Here is a 27,700-nt window from a genome sequence, read left to right on the forward strand (position 1 = left end):
AGTACTTAATTACTGTAATTAAATTACTTTTTCATTGATAAAAGTAAAGTAAGGGATTACTCTTAATGTTTCAGTAATTTAACTACAGTTACTTCTGATATAATTGTGTTAAATACTGTATAGTCTATAGAACAATTCTATTTAAAACAATAGTGAATTTAAAATCGTACAAATTTAACATCTAATGTTAAAATGTGTTTTCTAATTTAACGCCGTCCCTTTAAATTCTTTGGCCAGTTCATGAATAATTTATTAGATTTTATTTGATTTATTTGAAAGAATTATCCTTGTATTTTTCATCTGGTCGAGGATGATCAGGGTTTTAGAAAGTAATTAGTAATAAGTAATGCAGTTACTTTTCAGACAGAGTAATTAGTACAGTACAGTAATCTAATTACACTGTAGAAGATGTAATTACTAGTTACTTTTTTAGAGTAACTTACCCAACACTGATCAGGACAAGAGACTGTCCTGAGTGTTTAATTTAAGAACCCCTTTTTTGCGCATCCCGTCCGAAAATGTGTTTTTTTTAGACGGATCCTCTATGGCGCAGGTCGTTGTGCGCAGCTCCGCTAAAGTCGCATTTAACCGCACGATTGTCGTTGGCTGAATGACTGCAGGCCACGCCCGCTGTCAGACTTTTAATGCTTTCATGCACCTCCGAGGAAGTCAATTGGGGTAACACCATAAGAAGTTGCTCAAAACTTTAAAACAACTATATATTTAAATAGTTTAGCGCTTTATTAGCGTGACAAAAATGTGTTTTTATTGCCAAAGTGTATGTGTAAAATGAGAAATTGTGCTGTAAAAGTGCAGTAGTGTAAATAGCGTAATGTGGGTGTTTTTCAGTATAAACAATTCTTCCACCAGGTAATATAGTTATTTAATCTGTAAGTAGAAAGCGTTATTTACTGTATATGACGCCTTTTGAAGCAGTGTTTACAGAAAATATAAAAATGCAAAAATGTCACAAACGGTAAAAATCTGTGAAACTCAATTGATCTGAGCATTCCTGTTTTAACAAATGCAATCAGATTTTAGAGGCAGTACTATCCATTTAAAATAATAATAAAAAGAAAAACATACCTGATTTACTTATTGTACACTTTTTAAAGCGTGCTTTACTTGAAAAGGTGAATAATAACGCATGTCGATATCAAATTTGCTTTGTGTTGCAGAACCTGCGCCTGGGCGACGCTTTACGCCTCCCTCGACCACCCTGAGCTCGGGGAAGATGAATGAGGGGTTGCCCCTGGGGGCTCAGGAGAGCAGCGGCGCCGCCCTGGTGGGCAAACTGCGTATGGCTGACCGGAGCATGGTAGAGGTGCTGTCGGACCACCCAGGAGAGCTGGTGCGCACTGACAGCCCCAACTTCCTCTGCTCCGTCCTGCCCACACACTGGCGCTGTAACAAGACCCTGCCCATCGCCTTCAAGGTACTGGACGACCGACTTCTGTTTGCTTTGAATGTTCGCGTTAAACGACATAAATAAACCATGTAAGGAACTGTTATTACTGATAAGGCGTTAACATTGCATTGTTAGGAGTTGTTACATTTTTGTGCTCTAAAGTGTGTTAAAGCAGAGTAAACATACTAAACTAAGCTTAATTCGGAATAATCACATTTCTTGACTATATCAGCCAGTTAACTAGCATGTTGCATGGGGGGGAGCCTCGGGAGCCTTTGTAATTGTTGTTGATCTCCTATCATCGTGGGTGACCGAAACTTCTTTCATCGTCATTTTTCGCATTTGGCAAATGACGGCAAAAATGTGAACCATCCAGTCTTGCCAAAGCCAAAACACTAAAAGTGCTGTGAGGCTTGATTTGCACCAAAACAAAGGGGCTCATCTTCTCCCGGCTGGTTAAGAATGCACTGGCAGTTACGGTTAATATGCAAATAACCTGCTTATTTAGTTTAGATGTAAAGATATTGCTTGGTAAGTGTGACGCAGGGCAGTACAAAGAGGATTTGAATGTTGTCTGCATTTATTTTCAATATCACATCTGCCCATATAGAGCAAGTTTAATATGAATCAAATTACTAATGCATAATTCCATTTCAATAAGGTTCAGATTTTTCAACAGTTCACAAATCCTATATTCTGTAGGCTATTAAAACAATTCATTGTAGTTCCTGCTTGTTATTGATCACAGATATTATAGCTGTTGTTGCATGTTATTTTCTATCCTATTTATTATCATATTTGTTATTTATTTTACAGTTTCTTGTTCCCTTGTTTTATCTTGCAATATGTATAGAGTTATAATTGCACGTTGTATTTTTGGTTTGTTTTTTAAGATACAGTTGTGATGTAATACACTGGTTTTCACATATCTTTCCTTTCTTCCTCATTCTTCCGATGACAGGTAGTTGCCCTCGGGGATATCCCTGATGGCACAGTAGTCACAGTGATGGCTGGAAATGATGAGAATTACTCTGCAGAGCTTCGTAACGCCACGGCTACCATCAAGAACCAAGTTGCCCGGTTTAACGACCTGAGATTTGTCGGCCGCAGTGGAAGAGGTTAGCAAGAAAAATAATCTATACAATATATATTAGAATATAATTCTTCTGTTCTTCCAACCTAAACCCTTCCCCTTAATGAACACCAAAAACATGAATGTGGCATAAAACATTATGGGGTGAATTTATTAAAAAGTTGCGCCACTTTTGCGCGTAAACACTTGTGTTGCCATTACTGGAAAAATCGAATTGTCTTAATCATAGGCGTAGATTTAGGTAGGGATGATAGCAACTTTTAGAAAATCGGAAGTGTCCCGACCAACATTTGGGCAATTTTACCTCATAAAAATCCTTTAACTTTAAACTATGTTTTTATTTTAATGGTAATTTTAATGACTATTAAAGTTTCTCAGTTTCATTTTCATGTGTAAATTGCTGTCCAGCCTCTTCGGAAGCAGCGTATAAACAACATTGCCACGTTACTTTTCTCAGCGCTGTTCAGGATGCACCAATCACAGTCTTTTGCGATTTACTGCATAAAGGTTTTTAGTATCATTTTCTGGAGATTGCAAGGACAAATTTCTATATGTATTTTAGATCTAATGCTTAAAAATAATAGATTTAATTAAGCATACTTTTTGCGTACAAATGTTTATTGTCTAAGTAAAAAACAAACGTACTGAGTTTTGCATTGATGCTAGTATAACTGCACAGATAACTGGTTTGGGTTGGCAATATGAGAAAAAAAGTCTGTGGGAGTGAGGGAAGTTGTAAAGCAGAAAGTGGGTAAAAACCTAAAGTGGTGTGAATACTCCATTCTCCCCGTAATTCGTCTAACTTGAGAAGTAACTTTGCACGTGTAGTTTTTTTAACATTATTTTAACAATGTCATATTATATTAACAATATAAACATTTTAGTTCTAAACCTGTTTTTTCTTCAGAGAGAGAGAGAGAGAAAACTGGTCAAATGAGGCTTGTTGTATGAGAAAATAATGTTATTTTACCTATATTACCAGACTAACGTTCTCACATTTCCTTAATAGCAACATTTTAAATATTATCCTCCTTGCAATGTCCCTACCAACTTTCAAACCAAACCTACGCTATTGGTCTTAATTAAACATTACTTGAAATGTCAAGTTTCTGGCTCATAACTCAAATATTTAAGTTCCTTGAACTTATTTTTCTTAAAAATCCATAGACATAAGACTTTAAGTGTTAATAACTCTTAGTACAAAATTGAGTATATGGGAAATACCCACAATGCCACAGTTGAATTATTTACTTATGTTATATCTCAGTTCTCCATGTGCAACTGAAGTACAGGTGTCTATGCATTTCTGTGGAGAAATAAATTAAAATAATGCATTAAAGAAATTAACGGAATTAATCATGTCCCCGGACCGTAATTCAAGCTTGTAGTACCACCTGTTTTCTCCAAGGGGCAGTAAGCGAAACACGCTGTATAGGCAACGCAACAGAGGACAAACCACACCCACCGAGAGCAGACAACACGTTCTTGCATTCAAACAAAGCTTGATGGAGCGCAAATTCGAACACAGGGATTTCATGTTTTAAACTTTAACATCACACAGCAGCCTAAAAATGTTACGTTTATGACGCAACGCAACTGAGATGCTCTCGAAGCATCCGTCTGATGCAGGTATACACTGACGCGTCCTTAAACAAGCACTTATAATAAATCTTGGACTGATTGACGAATTCAATTGCAAAGTGGATTGCTGTGAACTGTAGGCCAATGACTGACTTATGTTCAATAATATGAAAATAAACAATTTATTGCATTCTAAAGCCACTTCCTGTATTGTCATTTTTAATGCAGATTTTAATTATCTGTATTATAATTTTTACAATAGATATATTATTAAAAATTTAAATATAACTATTTATAATGATTTAATCATAATATACTGAATTATTGTTATTTGAGGGGGTTTCTCAGCAAATATTTGTGTATGCGATTAATTTGATTAATTAATCGGCATACCATGTAATTAATTCGATTAAAATTTTTAATTGATTGACAGTCCTAGGTATAAGCTTCATTATTTAAGCTGTTATTGTATGACCTAAATATGAGTCAATTCAACCAAAATTATTAAGTTGAAACAACAAATCTAATCTAATTGCATCTCGTTCCCTTAACTTAAACAGTTAAGTTCATTCTGTATGATCACCAGTTTAAGTGTAATTAATTAACAAGTTTTGGAGATGCCATTACTCAGTTCATTTAAGGGAATGAGTTTACTCAATCAATTGAGTAGAGTCAACTTATTAGGGTTTTCAGTGTGGTATTTCAGCACAAAAACCTGTGTCTTATTCACTATCCACCCACAATCTAGTTTAAATAGGCGCAATATAGCACTGAAATTCCTTTCCGCACAAAGAAGCCTCCTTTCTATGTAAATTAGGCTTATTATAGATTGCACTTCTTTCACAGAAAATGCCTTGCACAATTAACTTCATGCCAAATGAAATCAGGCGGTAAAAGGAATTTTATTTAAAGGAGATGGTTGTGTACATTTTCTTTCAATCATATCAGCAGTAATTCTTCAAATAATGATTAAATGAAAGAGAAGAGCGTTAAAAACTGGCATATATTCAGATGCGCGGTGTAGTCAAGTGCACTTTCAGCATGTTTAAGACACAATGATGCCGTTCAGTCTTGTTAAAGTGTGTCAGGTCTGCTGCATCCTCCGCTATATAGTGCTCAGTATCGGACGGCAAGATCAGAATTGCACGTGCAAATTGCATTCAACAGTGAGTTTTGTGTGCGCGTTTGCACCACTGTCTGATCTGCATTATTCCTTTAGTGAATCGGGCACTAAACCAGCGCTGACAGAGCATGCAAAAAAAATTGCACTTTAACCCATGTGAATTCCCCCCATTTACATCCCCACATGACCGTAAAGGGAGTTTTTTGCTGATTTAGCTAACAGTTTTGTCCCCTAAAGTATATCCAAGTAAACAGACACACATACAGTATGCAGGAAACACAGCTGATGTTGGCATGCCACTGAGTCGTGACAAAGAAATGTTAAGGGCAGTGTGTCTGTATGTACGCACTCAGTAAATGCAGTGTGTGTTTGATGCTGCACAGACCGTTACACTCATTACCTGCCACTTCTGTTTCGTCTGATAGGCGTCCGTTCGACCATCAGACAAAAACAGGTGCAGTCAAATACTACTGTTATCTATTTAAAACACAAGCCTCTATGTACACTAGCATCCAGACCATATTCAGCCCTTTGAACAACCATCTGACTGTTTAACTGTGGTTTGGGGCGGAGCTACTGTATACCACAGTAATGCATAACTGTCTCTGTAGAAATGCGACGATTTATGTAACTTGTTGTAATAGTGAAACGAGGTACCCAGAGAGGATACATGCAATGATTTTTCTTCCTTTTTTTAAAGTCTTTAAATAAATCTTGAGAAGAGCATGCAATGGGTTTAACTATGTGTCAGCCCTTATTCCCCAATTAACATTTAAAACATCAGCAAGGACACCTACATTTGCTCCAAGGTAAATTAAATCTTATAACTTAACATTAATTAATTTCTGTATTAATTCAGGTCATGTAAAGTGTTCACAGCATCTCAGTAAGTGTGTCATGAGACATTATAGACTGTACTGTTTACTTACACTAATGTTATCAGGTGTGTAATTGACGTGAAATGACGCTTTTCTCTTTTCGAGTGACTGTGATGATCCTTTGCCTCAATTCTGATTCATCATCTCCACAGTTTTCAATCATATTACTGTGTAATTTAACCATTTCTTTTACAAAACAAATCTGATAAATATGCTTTGCAATGTCAGTCTCTTATACTAGCCCACGTAAGAATATTATCCATTTAGTGTATGGGAATATTTAGCCAAAAAACGTGCCAGTCACAGCAATCTCCCATTCATTCCTAAGGGAGGTTCTGTAAAGCTTGTCAGAGCGAGCAATGGTAACCAAGGGTGGTGGAGCACACACACGGAGGTTCAATTGCAGAATAATGTGTTCAAATAGGTTTCCCAAACAACTCTCCCATCTGCCATTGGTTGGGCAAACAGATAGTCCCGCCCCAACCTCACAGCATTTATTTATCAGTATTGCATTATCGTGCTGGTTAATGTTTTAATTTATATTCTAACAGTGGTGACATCATTTCAAAGACATTTTTAGTCAATAATTTTTATGATTTGTGAATTGTGTTCAAGGAATTATAGTAAACAAGAATTGTAAATTTCTCCATAGATATGTTATGAAAGTCAGATAACTTTAAGGACTGACTGAATCGAAACTCAGTCGACCTGCAATTCTGACACTAGTGTGCTACGATATTTTGCACAAATCATATCTGTCAATTTTGTGGCCCATATTTTGGATATTTAAAATCACTGCAGGCAAAATGTGTCTATAAATGTGTCTCGTGGAAAAATAAATACTGAGGCCACAAAAACAACTTTCCCAAGCCAACCTAACTAGATTGTGGACAAACTTTAGGTTGGCTTGAAAAATCCTAGTCTGAAAGTTTATAGACAGACAGACAGACAGACATATTGACAGATAGATAGATAGATAGATGTGTTTTCCTACTTGGTTGCTAGGGTAACCCTATCTAGTTGCTAGGCAGTTACCAAGGTTATACTCAAAAGGCTTCTTGCTACCCTGAGTCAAATGAATGAAACCGGAAGTCTCTGCGATGTTCTGGTGCAGAGATATGTGATTTGTTACTTGGTTGCAAAAACAACTTTGGTTTGAAGTAGCACACAGTATTTGTAATGAGTGTATCTTCCCGCTTTTGTGATGACAGAGTAGTTAGTCAACAGTGTGACTGTGTCTGATGACACACTCAGACACGCAAACACACACACATCTTCTGGGAAATATGGTGTCCCGCAAGGCTCTATCCTAAGCCCATTATGATTTAGCTGATATAGCCCTCAATGCCAACACTACTCCCTTTAACCTACATGCCCAGACCTGAGATAAAAACACAAATGTTAACCCACTCATTTATTCCATTCCCTCTTATCTGTGTCTTCATTTGATCACACATGTATAATAGAGAAAAAGACGGGATTTGGGAACTAAGTCGGTAATTGGTCCAGGTGTGCTTATGTGCTTTGATTGTAGTCTGTATGTATTGAAAATGGAGAACTGTGTGTATGGTATCTTTGTGTTTGTGAGTTTGTAGACTACCCACCCCCCCCCCCCCACCCACCAATGTATACAAAGAAATATATAAATGTTTTTCTCAGATCACTAAACTAAACTTGTTCAATTCTGCTGCATGAACATACTTGTGTCGTGCAGAATGTACACACACTAGTGCATTTCAGACATGCACATCCACACAGACTGTTGTTTATCAGAGCGATGCTTATGTTGTGTGTGTGTGTATTAGTGGCAGAAAGCAGCTGCACTCTACAGTGATGGAAGTGATTAGGGTTAGTGCCGGAAAAGAGTGTGGGTTAAAAAAAATCTAGAGAGTGTCTTGAGTAAGAGAGAAATGTAAACTACGAACACACACACACACATCTACACACTCTGTGTTGCTACTCTGCTGGAGTACTTATGGTTTTTGATCAGTTAAAACGTAGATAAGACAACAAAGACTGCATCTGTGTGTCTTTCTTTTTAAATCCGTCTATCTTAGTTGTTTTGCAGCATCGCAGGCTGTTGAGTCACTTGAGCTGCAAAAAATCATCTTAATCAGTATTTTTATTCTTGTTTAAATATCCTGAAAACAAGATACATTTACATAAAAAGTAAAATTATGTACGACATTAGGACTTTTTTTCAGAGAATCTATCTTCAATTATGTATATTTTCATTACCCCACTGGAAATTGTTGTTGTTGTTTTTTTTTTTTAAAACAAGATTTAGCGAGATTTATGCTTTAAACAAGAAGAAACAAATTGACTTAATTCAGCATACTGGTATATTCTCTGACAGTACGTCTTAATTTGGCTTCTTAATTACATTGATCTTGTTTTAAGGATGTTTAGATGTTTTTACTGGAAAACAAGACACAAATCCTGCTTAAAAATGTATTTTTTTGAGTATGCCGTTCTGAGACACATTTACACAAAATACACGTTCTTGTTGTGTTAATTTGACCTATTCTCCATGTATACACACCATACCCACCAACACACTAATTAACAAAATATAAGCAAATGTTCCCCACACATACACACTAACTGTGTGTGGGGACGTCCCTTGAGAAATGGCATGCACTTTCTGGTTCTGAGGACAGTGAGTTTCTGCTTCTCTCAGACTGAACGTGTCCCATCTAGACACCAAAGCACTAGGACACAGTATGAGTGTGTGTTTGTATGTTTGTCTGTTTTGTATTTGGTAATTTTCCTTTTTGGTACGAGAGTCCTTATATCTTAAAACTCATATAGACCCTGTGTTGTTACCATAGTACTTTGATATACCACAGTACTGAGTGATTCTAAAATCTTTGGATTTACATAGTCCTCCAATGTACTTGTAAATATACCATGGTTTTACCATAATACATGACCAAATATAATTGTATGGTATTTTTATATATATACCATGGTACTAAATGATCACCATATTCATATATCATGATATTTACATGGTACATCAAGGTACTTCATAGAGTACATTGGTATTATTATGGTGCTACATGTCCAAAAATATGGTATTGCCATAGTGCGATGCCCAAAAAAACAGTAATACCATGGTACTTTCAAACATGGTACATTTCCAAAAACACAGTATTACCATGGGACATGGCACCATGTGCAAAAAAAAATTCATGGTATTACCGTGGTACCATATTCAAAAACATGGTAATAATAACACAGTACTTTGACACATACTATCGTACTCCAAGGTACTTCAAAGAATAACATTGTATTATCATGGTACATGTCCAAAAACACAGTATTGTAGATACTGTACATGGTACCATGTGCAACAAATCATGGTATTACTGTGGTACCGTATCCATAAAAACATGATAATACATGGTACTTTCACACATACTATCGTACTCCAAGGTACTTAAAAAAAACACACTGTATTATCATGATACATGTCCAAAAACACAGTATTACCATGATACTGTACGTGGTACCATGTGCAAAAAAATCATGGTATTACCATGGTAACATAGGCATAAAAATATGGTAATACATGATACTTTCACACATACCATTTTACTCCAAGGTACTTAAAAAAAAAACCACTGTATTATCATGGTACATGTCCAAAAACACAGTATTACCATGATACTCTATGTGGTACTAAGTGCAAAAAAAATCATGGTATTGCCATGGTAACACGCATAAAAACATGGTAATACATGGTACTTTGACACGTACCATTTTACTCCAAGGTACTAAAAAAAACCCACTGTATTATCATCGTACATGTCCAAAATCACAGTACTACCATGGTATGTTGTAGTTAAGCTGTTTATGAGCAACAAGATGTAAGTTTTGCACAGATGTGATTATTTACAGATAAATGCGGCTGTTTACGTATAAATGTTAGTGATTGTGTGTATGTGTGTGAGGTGAGATCATTACAGACAGAAGTAGAGTGTGTTGTCACAGCGACTGCACTCAGAATAGCACCTGGCATCGCCGGATTGCGTGTGGTCGGATTCAAGTGCTGATCCTTAGTGCGGCTTGTATTTGTGGGTGTGTTTTTTGTGTGCGCACATCTGTGTGTGGGGTTAATCTAGGAGATTTTTGGGAACAGCTTGGAGTTTCTCCCAGCTCTGTTTTTCTGGTCGAATCACAACAAGCATGTGCATGTGTAACTGTAACTTGCGTTGGCTGGAATGGTTAGGCCCGTTTAGTAGCGTGTAACTCAAACCCGCCTTTGACACACAAGCTGCCATCTTCCTAGAGTCTATCTCATCGTCATTGCGATGAGTTACATAGCATGAGGAATTATGGGTACACACCCCAGTACCCACAACATTCAGGTCAATTGTGGTCCAATTGACATGTGTACATGCTGGCCGATGTTGAGCTACAGTGGCGTAATCAAGGTCTGTTAGTCCAATTTTGCAATATGTATATATATATAGGCGTGATTTTTTTCTGTTGATTTTGGGGAATGTGACCCAGACATTTTCTTGATAGGTATTGCGAGATTCAACCTTTTGGTTCTAATCAGAGGATGTATTGGTGTCTACAAGTGGATCTGTATACACATGCATGTGTGTGTGCTGTATATTTGAGACTGTCTGTACATGTGTATGTTTATGAGGAGTGAATTCTGTCTGACTTTATACTGTGGCTCCTCTTGATATCTCACTGTATTATTTTGGTCACCATACCATCCTCTGTTTATTTGGGGACGCAGTCACATGACCTGGTCATTGGCCTGGGACTCGGCTGTACTTTCTCAACTCTGTGCCTTTAACCCTTTAAGCTCTGAAGGTGTTTTTAAAGATTTCCTGTTTCAGTGGCATACCCAAATTTAAAGGCTTATAACTCTACAGAAAACAAAACAAAAAAACAAGGAGGGTCAAGTGTTTGGTATCATTGTAAAGAAACTTTCCACATGTTTTAATGATATAGATTATGATACATTCTGAGACTCTCAGCCTAAGAAACTGCTGAAAATCATAAAACAAATTGAGCCAAAAATGTCCTTTTTTCCCTTATTTTCTTTATTTGACATTATTTATCTCTGAGTGTAAATAAGGTGGCTCAGAAAAACTGCTTTTGTTTTGTTCATGTCAACTGTATCTGAGAAATAATTTGTGTTGATACAACATAACAATCAAAAGTTATAGAATTACAAAAATAATTTATCATAGTGTCCAAAAGCCTCTGCAAACAAATAAAACATAATAATTGTACATAAGAACTAATTACACATGCAAACATAACAATGACTAAAGGTTTGCATAGCATGCAGATCTGATTTTAGTAATGAGATTTCACAGAATGAGTTTCATTCTGTGTCATTTGAGTCATCATTGAGTCTGTGTCATGTATTTGGCGCCATCTCCTGGTGACCATACGTAACATTGTGCTTCATGTGGATTATCTAATGATCTATGCATCTGATTACCTTGTGTGTGGACTCGTTTGAAAGATAATCACTTCCTGTAAGTAACAGTATGTGATATTTTATGTTCGGATTTTGTGAATTTATAAGCGAAAATGCAGCATGTAAGCAACACTTATAATAGGCTGGTTGTATTTTACTCTTTGAGAGTTTTCCAATAACATATGATACATGGCTATTTGATCAGTTTGATGTTTTTACTGATTACAATAATATGAACAGTGCAAAATGTTTAATAAATGATCAAAACGGAACACTTCTGATTGCAAATTTCAAAGCACTTGTTCAGTTTTGGTCATAATGTCTACATGCATTGTAAAGTACAGCTTATAAACTTTCAAATGATACCTATTTTGTGTTGGTCAAGACTGTAGTTATTAATATTTTGACAATTATTTTTTTTACAGGCCCGCAAAGCTTAAAGGGTTAAAGACATAAACAAAGAATGCATTCTGTGCGTATGCCTCATAACCGCGTTGTCAGTCATGTACATACTACATGTGGCAATAAATATATCCTAAATAAATATGCTAAATAGATTCAGCAAATGCATATCTATGTGTCTTACCTATTTTAATGACATGTGTTTATCTGTGTTTTTCAGGAAAGAGCTTCACATTGACCATCACCGTCTTCACAAACCCTCCTCAGGTGGCCACATATCAAAGAGCCATTAAGATAACAGTGGACGGACCCCGAGAGCCACGCCGTGAGTTATGATCACTCATCAGTATTAATGCAATATTCACCTTATTCAGCCCTGCCCCTTTTCTACTTTTCAACTTTGCTATTGAGAAAAGTCTATCAAAATGGATTACATGTGGGAGTACAGAAAGTGTTTTTCACCAAGAGTTGATGGTGTGAATCTACAGCACCCTTTTCCTACGTGAAAATGCTCGTGAGGTGTTTTTTCTGTCACTCTAAATGTTTTTCTGACACCCGCGGAGGTAAATTGGAACTGTCAGATCATATTCAGACATCTATGACACACTACACTTTTTATGATACAAGCGTTTAATTGTTATACGTGTATTCTGCTTAATTTTTAGGTTTCAACTTGTTAATAATTTGGTTTAAAATGTGTATGAAAAGTCCAACAGTGACAGCTCATACTATTGCACATGCAAATTCAACATTAAAGAAAATTACAATTGTACTTTTTATAATTAATTTGTCACCCTACATTTTTTAGAGGCTTAAATGTGATTAAAATTGTTGTAAACGGAATATAAAGTAAATAATATATTTTCACATGTATGTGTGTGTGTGTGTGTGTGTGTGTGTGTGTGTGTGTGTGTGTGTGTGTGTGTGTGTGTATAGTTGCACCCCTTCCCCATCCCGGTTTAACACTCAAAAAATCTGCTTACCTTAACTATAACACGATGGGTGAATGACACGAGAAGATGGTCAGAGGTGTCATACGAGATGTTTTTAATGACTTTATGTTATCTCTTGGAGTTTAATGAGCACAGAGGCACATCAGTAGGTCCACAGCTTGATTGTAGGATCTTGTGTATTTATGAATGAAGTTTACTCGTGTTTTAAAATCTTCCTGCTCTGCTTCCAGTTGTTATGACATCCCCTGAACACTTTAAAATACTCATGATAGCTTATGACTACTCTATAACCTGGAAATCCACTTCGCTAGTTATTTACACTTTGACAGCAACACCATAGAAATCAATATTGAACCGCTAGAACGGAAGTTCAGAGACAAATCTTTAAGATGGCTGCATGCTAGTTTCTCTGGTGCATAAGGTGATTACAGTACCCCAAAAAGTATTTGGACACTTATAGCTGAAGTATGTTAAAATACTGTCTTCAATCCCAGCTTAATATGCAGACAAGTATAAGTTGAAAACTGTAAACACTGTGTCTCTGTGGCACTATAAAAATTCCTGTGTTTATTTTGAGCGAACCGCTTAGACCCGCCCCAACAACATTACTCAACCAATGGCGTGAGTTGGGGGCGGGACTATCTGACTGTTTGAACAACAGCATACAAGGGGCGTATTCAGAAAGCTGTTTAGAAAACATTTTTTATTTTTGTAATTCCATTCGGTGGCGCTAGTGTCACAGAAATTACATCAGCTACAAGTCACACTTAATACATGCATTTCATTGTATTAGATAACAAAATATCGAAGCAAGTGGCAAACAAATCGATTGACAGCCCTAATCGTAATTGTTAGGTTTATTAGCATTAATGTGCTATTGCTGTCATTAATGTTGAGTTTGAATTTCAAAGTGTATCTTAGTCTAGTTTTTGTTTGTCTTGCTGGTATTAAGACTGTTTTTATAGCATGGTTTTATATAAGTGTGTATCATGCTGTACTCTCGTGTTGGTGGTCGTTGTAGGTTTGTTCCCCGCTGGTCCGTTATTCCGGTCGGGAATCTGTCGAGCGGCGCCATCCCACATATTCCGTGTCTGTGTGTCTGGATGCGCTGGCCTCGTCTTCAAAGCGCTCAGACTCGCTCTCTGATTTCAGCTTGACTTCCTCCCCTCGCGTGCGCGTCGACGTGTGTGTGTGGATGAATGCAGCTGATGGATTCACACAGCTGCGAGCTGCGACTTTCCTTTTGCTTCCCGTTTGGTTTTTTTCTCTCATCGCCTGTGATCATTAATACCGCATGCTTGCTCGGTCTCTGTGTGAGGTCACACACAACCACACACACGTCTCCTTTTACTGTACATGAGACAGAGTCAGTAGACCTCTCGCCTCAAACACATATTCAAATAAAAAAAGCCTTAAAAGTGCAGAATTACAGTGAAGTATTAAACTCTAAACTCCCTCTACTGGAGCTGTGACACTATTCCATAGAGTTCTGCACACTTCATCTTAAAACATCTGCACAATTCATTTTGAGAAATAATCTTCTCTCCTCTTGTTTTGACTTCTCTCATTCCCTCGTTTCTTTTTGTCTCTTCTCTTTTCTCACTTTGTCTCCTCTTGTTTCATATCATCTCTCATTCTCTCCTCTCATTATCATCTTTTCTCTTTTCTTCTCTTCTGTTCTCCTCTCTTCTCTTCTCATCACTTCTGTTCTCATCTCTTCCCTCTCTTCTCTTCTCTTCTCCTTTCTTTTATTTTCTTCTCTTCTATTCTCATCTCTTCTCCTCTCTTCTCTTCTCTTCTCCTTTCTTTTCTTCTCTTCTCTTCTCCTGTCCTCTCCTCTCTTCTCCTCTCTTCTCTTCTCCTTTCTTTTCTTCTCTTCTCTTCTCCTGTCCTCTCCTCTCTTCTCCTCTCTTCTTTTCTCTTCTCTTCTCTTTTCTTCTCCTTTCTTTTCTTCTCTTCTCCTCTCCTCTCCTCTCTTCCCTTCTCTTCTCCTTTCTTCTCCTCTCCTCTCCTCTCTTCTCTTCTCCTCTCTTTTCTTCTCCTCTCTGCTCTTCTCTTCTCTTCTCTTCTCTTCTCCTCTCTTTTCTTCTCCTCTCTGCTCTTCTCTTCTCTTCTCTTCTCTTCTCTTCTCCTTTCTTTTATTTTCTTATCTTCTCCTGTCCTCTCCTCTCTTCTCCTCTCTTCTTTTCTCTTCTCTTCTCTTTTCTTCTCCTTTCCTCTCTTCTCTTCCCTTCTCTTCTCCTTTCTTCTCCTCTCCTCTCTTCTCCTCTCCTCTCTTCTCTTCTCTTCTCCTGTCCTCTCTTCTCCTCTCTTCTTTTCTCTTCTCTTCTCTTTTCTTCTCCTTTCTTTTCTTCTTCACTTCTCCTCTCCTCTCCTCTCCTCTCTTCTCTTCTCCTCTCTTTTCTTCTCATCTCCTCTCCTCTCCTCTCCTCTCTTCTCTTCTCCTCTCTTTTCTTCTCATCTCCTCTCCTCTCCTCTCTTCCCTTCTCTTCTCCTTTCTTCTCCTCTCCTCTCCTCTCCTCTCCTCTCCTCTCTTCTCTTCTCCTCTCTTTTCTTCTCCTCTCCTCTCCTCTCCTCTCTTCTCTTCTCCTTTCTTCTCTTCTCTTCTCCTCTCTTTTCTTCTCCTCTCCTCTCTTCTCTTCTCTTCTCCTTTCTTCTCTTCTCCTCACCTCTCCTCTCTTCTCTTCTCCTTTCTTTTCTTCTCTTCTCTTCTCCTGTCCTCTCCTCTCTTCTCCTCTCTTCTTTTCTCTTCTCTTCTCTTTTCTTCTCCTTTCTTTTCTTCTCTTCTCCTCTCCTCTCCTCTCTTCCCTTCTCTTCTCCTTTCTTCTCCTCTCCTCTCCTCTCTTCTCTTCTCCTCTCTTTTCTTCTCCTCTCTGCTCTTCTCTTCTCTTCTCTTCTCTTCTCCTCTCTTTTCTTCTCCTCTCTGCTCTTCTCTTCTCTTCTCTTCTCTTCTCTTCTCCTTTCTTTTATTTTCTTATCTTCTCCTGTCCTCTCCTCTCTTCTCCTCTCTTCTTTTCTCTTCTCTTCTCTTTTCTTCTCCTTTCCTCTCTTCTCTTCCCTTCTCTTCTCCTTTCTTCTCCTCTCCTCTCTTCTCCTCTCCTCTCTTCTCTTCTCTTCTCCTGTCCTCTCTTCTCCTCTCTTCTTTTCTCTTCTCTTCTCTTTTCTTCTCCTTTCTTTTCTTCTTCACTTCTCCTCTCCTCTCCTCTCCTCTCTTCTCTTCTCCTCTCTTTTCTTCTCATCTCCTCTCCTCTCCTCTCCTCTCTTCTCTTCTCCTCTCTTTTCTTCTCATCTCCTCTCCTCTCCTCTCTTCCCTTCTCTTCTCCTTTCTTCTCCTCTCCTCTCCTCTCCTCTCCTCTCCTCTCTTCTCTTCTCCTCTCTTTTCTTCTCCTCTCCTCTCCTCTCCTCTCTTCTCTTCTCCTTTCTTCTCTTCTCTTCTCCTCTCTTTTCTTCTCCTCTCCTCTCTTCTCTTCTCTTCTCCTTTCTTCTCTTCTCCTCACCTCTCCTCTCTTCTCTTCTCCTTTCTTCTCTTCTCTTCTCTTCTCTTCTCCTTTCTTCTCATCTCCTCTCTTCTCTTCTCTTCTCTTCTCTTCTCCTTTCTTCTCTTCTCCTCAATTTTCCTCTCCTCTCTTCTCTTCTCCTTTCTTTTCTTCTCTTCTCTTCTCTTCTCCTTTCTTCTCTTCTCCTTTCTTCTCTTCTCCTCGCCTCTCCTCTCTTCTCTTCTCTTCTCTTCTCCTTTCTTCTCTTCTCTTCTCCTTTCTTTTCTTCTCTTCTCTTCTCCTTTCTTCTCTTCTCCTCGCCTCTCCTCTCTTCTCTTCTCTTCTCTTCTCTTCTCCTTTCTTTTCTTCTCTTCTCTCCTCTTCTCCTTTCTTCTCTTCTCCTCTCTTCTCTTCTCTTCTCCTTTCTTTTCTTCTCTTCTCTTCTCTTCTCCTTTCTTCTCTTATCCTCGCCTCTCCTCTCCTCACCTCTCTTCTCTTCTCTTCTCTTCTCTTCTCTTCTCTTCTCCTTTCTTCTCTTCTCCTCGCCTCTCCTCTCTTCTCTTCTCTTCTCTTCTCTTCTCCTTTCTTCTCTTCTCTTCTCCTTTCTTTTCTTCTCTTCTCTTCTCTTCTCCTTTCTTCTCTTCTCCTCGCCTCTCCTCTCTTCTCTTCTCTTCTCCTTTCTTTTCTTCTCTTCTCTCCTCTTCTCCTTTTTCTCTCTTCTCTTCTCTTCTCCTTTTTTCTCTTCTCTTCTCCTTTCTTCTCTTCTCTTCTCTTCTCCTTTCTTCTCTTATCCTCGCCTCTCCTCTCCTCTCTTCTCTTCTCCTTTCTTCTCTTCTCTTCTCCTTTCTTCTCTTCTCCTCACCTCTCCTCTCTTCTCTTCTCTTCTCTTCTCCTTTCTTTTCTTCTCTTCTCTTCACTTCTCTTCTCCTTTCTTCTCTTCTCTTCTCCTCTCCTCTCCTCTCCTCTCTTCTCTTCTCTTCTCTTCTCCTTTCTTCTCTTCTCTTCTCCTCTCCTTTCTTCTCTTCTCCTTTCTTCTCTTCTCCTCTCTTCTCCTTTTTTCTCTTCTCCTCTTCTTTCTTTTCTTCTCTTCTCTTCTCTTCTCCTTTCTTCTCTTATCCTCGCCTCTCCTCTCCTCTCTTCTCTTCTCCTTTCTTCTCTTCTCTTCTCTTCTCCTTTCTTCTCTTCTCCTCGCCTCTCCTCTCCTCTCTTCTCTTCTCCTTTCTTCTCTTCTCCTCACCTCTCCTCTCTTCTCTTCTCTTCTCCTTTCTTTTCTTCTCTTCTCTTCACTTCTCTTCTCCTTTCTTCTCTTCTCTTCTCCTCTCCTCTCCTCTCTTCTCTTCTCTTCTCTTCTCCTTTCTTCTCTTCTCCTCTCCTCTCTTCTCTTCTCCTTTCTTCTCTTCTCCTCTCTTCTCCTTTTTTCTCTTCTCCTCTTCTTTCTTTTCTTCTCTTCTCTTCTCCTTTCTTCTCTTATCCTCGCCTCTCCTCTCCTCTCCTCTCTTCTCTTCTCCTTTCTTCTCTTCTCCTCTCTTCTCTTCTCTTCTCTTCTCTTCTCTTCTCTTCTCCTTTCTTCTCTTCTCTTCTCCTTTCTTCTCATATCTTCTCTTTGGTTTTGTTCAGCAGTGCTGGTCTGAAACTGGTGTTTGTTAGTTGTTAGTGGGTTTGTGAGTTTCAGAGACAGCTGACAAAGGGGACTAGTTCAGCCCGGCATCCATTACTAGGTGTTCTTCTCTGAACTCATAGAATGTTTCTACAGAATTCTGCATGCAGGAATACTATGAGGTGTTTGTCCCATCTAGAGTAATCTGCCAGACAGAGTGGACCCCAAACCTCACCTACAGAGCAAACTCAAACTACAGTCCTGTCTCACTCCACACCCTTGAGTGAAGAATTCTGTTCTTTTATTGCCAATTTTAACTCCGCACCTGTTGTCCGAATACATAGATTTGATAGTGTCGTACATTTTACCCTCAATGCCGGATTGTAGAAATGTATAATATAGACCATCATGCCAAATGGAATCAAATGATTTTTTTAAATCGACAAAACATGCTTAAATTTTACCTTTGCTTTTTTGATAAACATGCTGGTTGACTGTCATGTGTAGCATGTGAATGTGGTCAGTGGTGCGGTGGTGTGGTAGGAATCCAATCTGACTCTTACTCAAGACACTTCTAACTCTTCCTCTCTTTTCTTCTCTTCTCTTCTTGTCTCTTCTCTTTTCATCTCCTCTCCTCTTTTTTTCTTCTCTTCTCTTTTCTTCTGTTCTCTTCTCATCGTCTCCTCTTATTTAATCTCCTTTCCTCTCGTTTTGTCTCCTCTTATCTTATCTCCTTAGCCCTCATTCCCTTCCCTCCTCTCATATCCTTTCTTCTCATTCTCACATCTTGTCTTCTCTCTGCTCATTTCATCTTCTCTCCTCCCATTCTCTCCTCTTTTCTCATCTTGTCTCCTCTTGTCTCTTCTCGTCTCCTCTCATCTAGTCCCTGACACATGTTATTTAGGGCATTAGTAGAATGTCATATGTGTGATATACAGTAGCCTGTGTGTGTGTGTGTGTGTGTGTGTGTGTGTGTAAGTAGTAGTAGTAGTAGTAGTCAGATTATAGTATAGCATAGGAAATATTCCTGTGTAATAGCTGTTTTGTGTGTTTAAATGGTTTTGATTCTGTAAATGGACAATAGGTAACAAAAATCGCTTTCTCTCATCTCCGTTTTGTGTGTGTGTGTGTGTGTGTGTGTGTGTGTGCAGGGCACCGCCAGAAGCCGGATGAAGCTGTAAAGCCCAGTGCATTAGCTTTCTCTGAGCAGTTGAGGCGAAGTGCCATGCGGTGCAGTCCACACCACGGCCCCACCCACAACCCCCGCCCCGCCCTCAACACACCCCCCTTCAGCAGCCCCTCCCACAGCCAGATTTCTGGTGAGTTAGCCTCAAAAATATCTGTCTAATCATATACTTACACCAAAGATCAATATTAGGGCAGGCCACATATCTGTTTTTCTCATTCTGTTCTATTCTGTTCTGCTTTGATGCTCTATTCAGTTTGATTTGATTCCATCTGATTCTGTTCTGTTGTTCTATTCTAATCTGTTCTATTCTGGTCCATCATTTTATTCTATTCTATTCTATTCTGCTTCATTGTTTTATTTGGTTCTATTTGATTATTTTCTGTTGCTCTATTCTATCTGTTCTATTCTGTTCTGCTTTGTTGTTCTACTTGGTTCTATCTGATTATTTACTTTTGCTCTATTCTATTCTATTCTATTCTATTCTATTCTATTCTGCTTTGTTGTTCTACTTGATTCTATCCAATTCTTTTCTATTGCTCTATTCTATTCTATTCTATTCTGCTTTGTTGTTCTACTTAATTCTATCCGATTATTATTCTGTTGCTCTATTCTATTCTATTCTGTTCTATTCTATTCTATTCTGCTTTGTTGTTCTACTTGGTTCTGTACAGTTCTTTTCTGTTGCTCTATTCTATTCTATTCTGCTTTGTTGTTCTACTTGGTTCTATACAGTTCTTTTCTGTTGCTCTATTCTATTCTATTCTATTCTATTCTATTCTATTCTGCTTTGTGTTGTTCTATTTGGTTCTATACAGTTCTTTTCTGTTGCTCTATTCTATTCTATTCTATTCTATTCTGCTTTGTTGTTCTACTTGGTTCTATACAGTTCTTTCCTGTTGCTCTATTCTATTCTATTCTATTCTGCTTTGTTGTTCTACTTGGTTCTATACAGTTCTTTTCTGTTGCTCTATTCTGTTCTATTCTACTCTATTCTGCTTTGTTGTTCTACTTGGTTCTATACAGTTCTTTTCTGTTGCTCTATTCTATTCTATTCTATTCTATTCTGCTTTGTTGTTCTGCTTGATTCTATCCGATTGTTTTCTGTTGCTCTATTCTATTCTATCTGGTTCTGTTCTATTCTGGTCTATTAATCTATTCTATTTGGTTCTTATTCTCTTGTGTTGTTCTATTCTATTCTGTTTGTTTTTGTTTGCTTTGATGTACTATTCAATGCTATTAAATTATTTCTGTTGTTCTGTTATATCTCTTTCTGTTCTGCTTTGTTGCTCTATTCGATTGGATTTGATTCTCTCTGATTCTGTTTTTTTTTTTTTTTTTTTTTTGCTCTATTCTGTTCTATTCTATTGTGATCAGTTATTCTGTTCTATTCATTTCTAATCTATTTGTTTTTCTTCTGCTTTGGTCAATTCTGTTTTATCCAATTCTTTTCTGTAACTCTGCTCTATTCTGTTCTAACTTTTTCTCTTCTGCTTTGTTGGTCTATTCAATTAGATTTGCTTCCTTCTGATTCTATTCTGTTGTTCTGTTCTATTCTATTCTAGTTTGACTATGTGCATTATGCTTTCATTCTTCCTAAACTCACTGTAGAGAATTATAGAAGTCACTGACCTCATTAGAGTAATTAGTGAAGTCAAAGTAATTACTTTGATGCTGTGAAAATACAGTATGTTCATCTCGTGAAATGGATCAGAATGTCTCACAAACTCTCCTGTTTGATGCATTTGCATAAGTGTATATTTGTGATTCATTTCCAGTGCATTTTCTGGTTCGGGAGTAGTGGAAGTGTATGTGGGTGTGTTTGTGTGTGAGTGTGTGTGTGTGTGTGTGTGTGTATGCCACTTTGTTATTGGTTCTGCTTTTTCCTGGCAGGTGACGGGGGGGAAGTAGGGACACAACACACATCATCGGACGCTCAGACATAACAAATACAGAGAACAAGGCCACCTTTGATTGGAGCTTAGACGAGCATGCCAGAGCATGTCCACACACACACACACACACACACACTTGCACTACAAGGGAAAGTTTAGGCTCCAATAACAATCAGCAGTTCCACAAATACAGTATTTCTTTGCTCCTTAATTGTTTATGGATATATTTCATACGGCAAAAACTCGAAACTTAAACATTCTCTCCTTTTATGTAGAAATGGCTTCAATTAAAACTGAGATAAGAAATTTCACAGAGTTGCAAAAGTGAAACAATATTGCCCAAAGTCATGCTATTCAGCTTCTGTTCAATCCTGTTGTACTCTATCCAGCTGTTTTTAATGCAATAACGTGTCCTGTGTGAAAGGTACTCTCAGCTCAATTTAACACATTTTACTTTATTAAAAATTAATACTGTAGCACAAAAAATTAGCACAAGAAAGTTTCCAGATTCTTCCAAACCTAACTGCTAAAAATGTATAATAAAACTGCTAAAACTGATAAAAGTATAATTTAAGTTTTCACATTTGAAAAATGTCAGAATGTCATTGCATTAGATAACAAGTTATGAAAGTGCATGTCAACACTATACTGTATATCTATTGTTTTATCATTTCAAATGTAACAAACTAGTCCTATCTTTCTTTCAAATAAATGTCACTTGCTTTGATATTTTGCTATCTAATACAATGTAATTCAGACATTTTTAAGTGTCTGAATACTTTTAAAAGCCACTTGTGTGTGTGTACTCGAACCGATCTTCTGAGAAATGAGCGGACAGGAGCGCAGCACTTCTGCTTTTACTTCTGCTTTCACTCATTGTTTTAAACATTTCCCAATTTGGCATGAACAAAACATGGACCTCCACCTTTGAAATACATAGATCCTTTTAGTTTCACTTCCTCTTCATGAGCGCAGATGGGAGTAAGGTGACAGTGGCAAAAAGATAGATGAAGCCAAGCACCTTGCATGTGCGAAATGAGGAGGAAGATAATCACAGAAAAGAGGAAGAGAAACATATTTGACAGGAAGCAGGCTTGTGTGAAAATCCCTCATTCAAAACACAACCAAATCTAGTGCAGCTTGATATTGTTTATGGGAATAAATGGATTAAATTAAAAAGAGAGAACCAGAACATTGTGACAGATGGTTTACACATGGTTCGAGTTTCATTTTAAGACCCGTAAGTTATAAAAGAGCAATTAATTGAGATGTTTGAGTACAGTAAGAGAGAAATGGCATGATGATGGAGTGATGAAAGGCAGTAGTGGACCAAATCGAGCCCAGCGCGAGGCATTGGAACAGAATGTCTCCTGCCGCGTGCTTCCCTCTGATCCAACGGCCAGAAATAGCAGTGGGATCGCGGCCAACGGAAACCGTTATTAAGTCATTCAAGAGCTTTTTCTCTCTCTCTTTGCTACTTCTTTTTATCCTAAAGAAAATCAAAAGCAGCTGGTGCCACAGGCACTGTGTGTCTGTTTGTGTCGATGTGTTTGAACAAGCCGTGGTGCGTGCAAATTTGAGGAAGCTTTATATATTTAAAGAAGTTTGCATTTACAACACTTGTTTGTGTAGAAGCGCTGCATATTTTCAGCAACGGAGAGTGTATGCATATTAGGAAAGTTTGGACAGAAATGTATTTAGAGAACAATTTTTGGCAGCACTGTCAAAAAACACAAAAAAAATGATCAGATGTCATACAGACACGTTAATATCTACCATTTGTTTTCCAAAATGATTGAAGAAATTGGAATTGCCTGGAGGGAATTTTTGGAGGCTGGAAAACGAAGCAGGAAATGTCTTTTGCCTGATAATTGAGACTTTTGCAACTTTGATCATTTTGGTAAATCGAACCCAGGAGAGTGGCAATGGATTTTTTCCCAGAAAATTATTTCAAATCCTCTTCCAAAAGACATGTTTTCATACTAAACAGTCAGACTCATTACCGGAACTCTTTCCCAGGTTTACTTGCACACTAATATGCTGATAACTAAAATTAATTAAAAAACAGCAAATTAAAAAAACCGACAGCGTGAGAAAACGGTGTTTACATGAGATTTGAAATCATCAGATTTGTCTCTGCTCTTGATGACAAAACAAACAGTATATAAACATGTTCAAATGTTATCATTATTTAAAAAATCACACCCTCATGTCGTTCCAAACCCGTATGCTCTCTTTTTTTATCATGGAATACAAAAGATTGCATTTTAAGGAATCTTTACGCAACTCTTTTTCAAACAATGATTTGTAGTGACCATATCTGCCAAGCAGTGCTAATCTGGTCAATGAAATTACTGACGAAAATGTTTGTTGGCGAAGGATTTTTTGATTTTGTCAACAATAACAAAGACGAGACAAAGACGTATCATGACTTTAGTTAAACGATTTTAAAGCTGCACTAAGTATGATTTGTTTGTTTTAAGGCTATGTCCACATTAATCCGGAAACGCCATTTTTGTTTTCAAAATGCTCTCCATCCACACTGCTGTTTCAAGCATTTTCCAAAAATTGCTCATCTACACTAAAATGTACGAAAATCCCCTTACTGTGCATGCGAAAAATTGGCGTTCCATGTACAGTCTGAAATGCAGTTGTCCTCGTGTTTCATCACCAGACAGCAATTCTGAGTAAACTTTGCGTCGTCTTTAAAGGAATGCATTGTGAAGGTTGTACAAAGTAACATTTGTCTTTAGCAATGCTCTCAACGTGAATCAGGCACAACAATGCCGCCACAATATGGGCCACCATCTTGATTGTTTTGGGTTGAATGGATCACATGACTGCATCACATGACAACAAATACATCATAGTTTTCAGATATCTCTGTCTTCCCCGTCCACACTACAACACGAAAACACCATTTTCAAACATATCCACTTGGGAGAGCTGTCAAAAACGGCGTCTCAGTGTGGACGGAAGTCCAAAACGTAGAGAAAAAGATGCGTTGTCAAACAAAAAGGTATTAGTGTTGACGTGGCCTAAAACGTAAAAAATTGCCATTATTGATTGATTAAATAAACAATCAGTGTTTAAAACAATGTCCTTACCTTACCCTGATTTCATGATGGTAAGCCTCTAAAAAAATTTTGTATTTTTGAGCTGTCGGGTCGGATTTGGCGTGAAATAACTGGCTTATGACTTTCATCCTTGCTTCATTACGTCATGTCCATAAACACAGGAAATAATTATCAAATCATGAGATTCATACACCAGAAGAGCAGTGCTGAAACACAACTTACATAATGTATTCTTCCGCAAATTGCTTGCAGTTTTAACTTTCAACCACAGATGTCGCTAGAGAGCACAAAGTTATGTAGGGCAGAAATAGAGGAAGAAATTTAAAAGAATCACAAAGTGAACTATGATTTCTGTAAATCATTAGATACAAACGTCTCTTTTATGCACTGATCACTGCTGCTGTAAGCCCCAAATAGCTAAAAACTTTATATCTGCTTTTACCTTTGGCAGTTTTCTAAAAAATGAGCAGTTTTTACTTCTCTGTGAGCTTGCTTAGCTGAATAATCCAATGTTATATCTTAGAAGTCCACAACAAAATATGTGATCCAGAAGGAAAAGCATGCAAAACAAATCATCAGAAAAATATGTTGTCGACTATTGATGATAAAATGTTTTATATCATCGCAAACAGGATTATCATGGCTTTCTAATAACACCTAGATTGAACTTCTAGTCTACTCAGAGGCCGATATATTCAATGAAACAGTGAGAGTGGTGCTTGAACTGAAAATTAGACTGAATGTCTGATCACGTCTGTGAGGGATAAAATGCGTTAGAGCGCCACCTATATTTCAGATTCTGTATATTGTGATGGAATGTGGTAGAGAAAACTTTCTTTTTTTCTAGTGCTTCCTGCCATCTAGTAGAATAAAATGAGACTTTTCAAAGTGAGGTCGAGTGAACAGAACCAGAATTACATGTTTACAAAGTTAGGACAACAAAAAAAAGCCCTGACTTATAAAAGATTATGAACACATACAATACTATATATGAATAATTGTACTCTTTTTTTTATTTATTTGGGGGGTTCTCTGAAAAATTAGAAAAAATTATCGCAATTAGTCCACAGTATGTGTGAATGATGAGCTTTTAAATTTGAGTGTGAAAAACTGCGGGCGGCAGCCCATTCTAATACATGACATTAATCACTATATCCACAACATACATGTCATTTTGCAACTTACATCTGCACTGGCAATGAAGCAAATAAACAGTTGAACTTGAACTTAGTCAGAATGCGCGAGCTGCATTGTAAATACACTGTTTCTATAAAAACAAGAAATATAGACAAAATTTAAAGGACAGTTTTGTTGAAAGACTTAAACTATGACTAAATCAAAAAAACTATGTAACAAATAACACTGCTGTCAAGCTCTAAAAAGGATGTTATAATCATCGTCCACTTTCGGACACAAGCAACTCGGACATTCTTCAAAATTCCTTCTTTTTTTGTTCCATAGAAGAAAGAAAGTCATACAGGTTAGGAATGACATGAGAGTAAATACTTGCTTGCTGTGGCTCCTATGAGGAGCATAGCGCGTCAGTCCAACGTCTCCACGCCTCACGGTTGATTGCCAGCACCTTGACTTGCCCCATGTTTTGCCATTGCCTTCGGCTTCTTTTGCTACCGTTCTGCACCATGTGTTGCTTGGTCGCCCAGGTCTACGACTGCCTTGGGGGAGGGCATGACCAATCCATCGCCACCTGCATTTCTGGATTTCATCTACAGTGACCATCAATTACTGGTTGGAAGTATCAGGTTAAGGTTGGCTGCCATCCGGAAATGACCTTTGGCTGCCCGTCGGTTCAGTGTGAGCAGGCTCAAAGAACCAAATGTAGCAGCTGAATTTTGCTCAAGGATGGACAAGCTGCTTGAATGTCAGCGAGCAGTAGACAAGTGGGAACACATTGTGATATCATCATGGAGTACAGCGGCTGAAAAAACTCTTGGCTTTGTGATGCAAGAAAAGAAGCCATGGATCCAGGACACCACATGACTAAAAATTGAAGAACGCACAGGGTTGAAACGCCAGCTTGACCAGCTGCACTCCGAACAGCAGCTATGATCTGAAATATTGGAGCAGGACAGATCGACAGATTAAGCGAATGGCCCGCCTTGATAAATGCACGTTTTTCAGTAACATTGAAGCGAATGCAGAGTATGCCTCAAGAAATGAGGATATGTGCGGTGTACCAAGCCATTCGCCAACTTAGCAGTAGGGGTTTGAAGGTATGCCCGCTATTGAAGAGCTCTGATGGTCAAACACTCACAACTGAAGAACAACAACTAGAGCACTGAAAAGAGCATTTCTCGTCTATGCCTTCTGAGGCAAATTAGTTGAGTCCTCTCTGACTTCAAACTAGATGCAATGCTCGCCGAACAATCCGCACAGACCCTCCTGATCTGTGTGAAGTGGAGACTGCAATTGAGAAACTGAAGTCCAACAAGGCCCCCGGGCCTGACAACATCGCAGCCGAGCTGATTAAATTCAGACTCCACCAAATGGCGAAGCATCTGTGGCCCCTGCTTCGTGAAGTTTGGACCACGAAGCAGGTACCGGAGCATTGGAAGATGGGTGTGATCGTGACAATCCATTAGAAGGGAGACCTGAGCAAATGTAAGAACTGGAGGGGCATAACATTGTTGAATACAATAGGGAGCCATTATTGTACACAACAGACTTATGCCTGCTCTCAACGAATTGCTGCATCCTGAACAAGCTGGTTTGTGCTGAGGAAGTTCTTGCATTGACCAAGTCAATATCATACGGATCATTGCTGAGCAATCAGTTGAATGGAGATTACCACTGTTCCTCCTCTTTGTCGACTTTGAAAGAGCGTTCGACACTGTGAACAGGAATGTCATTTAGAGTGCATTGGAGAACCTAGGAGTTCCGGATGACATCATTGCTATTATCCGTGAATTGTACAGGGATGCCAAGTGTAAATCAGGTACTCAGGCAGAGAAAGCGAGCTGTTTGAGATCCATAAAGGTGTATGACAGGGGTGTGTGTTGTCACCCTTGCTATTCCTTATTGTGCTCGACAATGTGATGAAGCACACTAACTCCGAGGCCCCCAGTGGCACACAATGGCATCTGACGTTTTGTTTGCATGACCTCGGATACACGGATGATGAATGTTTGATGGCTCATTCTTTCAAGTCCATCAAAGCTAAACTGGAACACCTTCAATACAATGCAGCCAAAGTTGGACTGAAGCTTAACGGCAAGAAGACCAAACTGTTGCAGACAGGCACAAATAACACCCAGCCGTTGCTCCTGTCTGGCTATGAAACTTGGGGTATCACACAGCAGAACATTAAACATATCACCTAAATATATATACACCTAACCTACATATCTTCTGGCCCAACGCATCTCAAACCAAGATCTTCTTGAGCACACCGGTAGAAATGCAATGGCCAATGAAATCATGAGAGTAAATAGTCATTATTAAATAATATTATATAACAACAAACTATTCTGTGTGTGCTTAAAACGAGTTTGTTTTAGCTTATGTTCGTTGTGTAGGTCTCCTGACTTCATTTTTATTTGCTGTGTGTGTAAGAGCACAGTA

The 27,700-nt window shown here is 38.3% G+C and overlaps 2 protein-coding genes across 5 annotated transcripts in view; one reads left to right on the forward strand and one right to left on the reverse strand.

The window, feature by feature from the left end:
- Positions 1-27,700, forward strand: part of LOC127443368 (runt-related transcription factor 1-like) — an 83,056-nt gene that overhangs the window by 50,248 nt on the left and 5,108 nt on the right. For 3 of the 4 annotated variants that reach the window (XM_051701892.1, XM_051701895.1, XM_051701896.1), the window contains 4 exons: positions 1,179-1,435; positions 2,370-2,526; positions 12,158-12,262; positions 19,115-19,282. In XM_051701892.1, the coding sequence (XP_051557852.1) occupies positions 1,179-1,435; positions 2,370-2,526; positions 12,158-12,262; positions 19,115-19,282 (687 nt within the window). The remainder of the gene's footprint in view (positions 1-1,178; positions 1,436-2,369; positions 2,527-12,157; positions 12,263-19,114; positions 19,283-27,700) is intronic. The other variant, XM_051701893.1, reaches the window with a different exon arrangement.
- On the reverse strand, positions 16,853-19,106 carry LOC127443369 (uncharacterized). Its single transcript, XM_051701897.1, has 2 exons — positions 17,229-19,106; positions 16,853-17,017 (listed from the first exon to the last, which is right to left on the reverse strand). The coding sequence occupies exon 1, from the start codon at positions 17,958-17,960 to the stop codon at positions 17,280-17,282; it is 681 nt and encodes a 226-aa protein (XP_051557857.1). The 5' UTR covers positions 17,961-19,106; the 3' UTR covers positions 16,853-17,017; positions 17,229-17,279.

The sequence above is a fragment of the Myxocyprinus asiaticus genome, chromosome 7 (genome assembly GCF_019703515.2).
Source record: "Myxocyprinus asiaticus isolate MX2 ecotype Aquarium Trade chromosome 7, UBuf_Myxa_2, whole genome shotgun sequence".
In the NCBI taxonomy this organism is placed as follows: Eukaryota; Metazoa; Chordata; class Actinopteri; order Cypriniformes; family Catostomidae; genus Myxocyprinus; species Myxocyprinus asiaticus.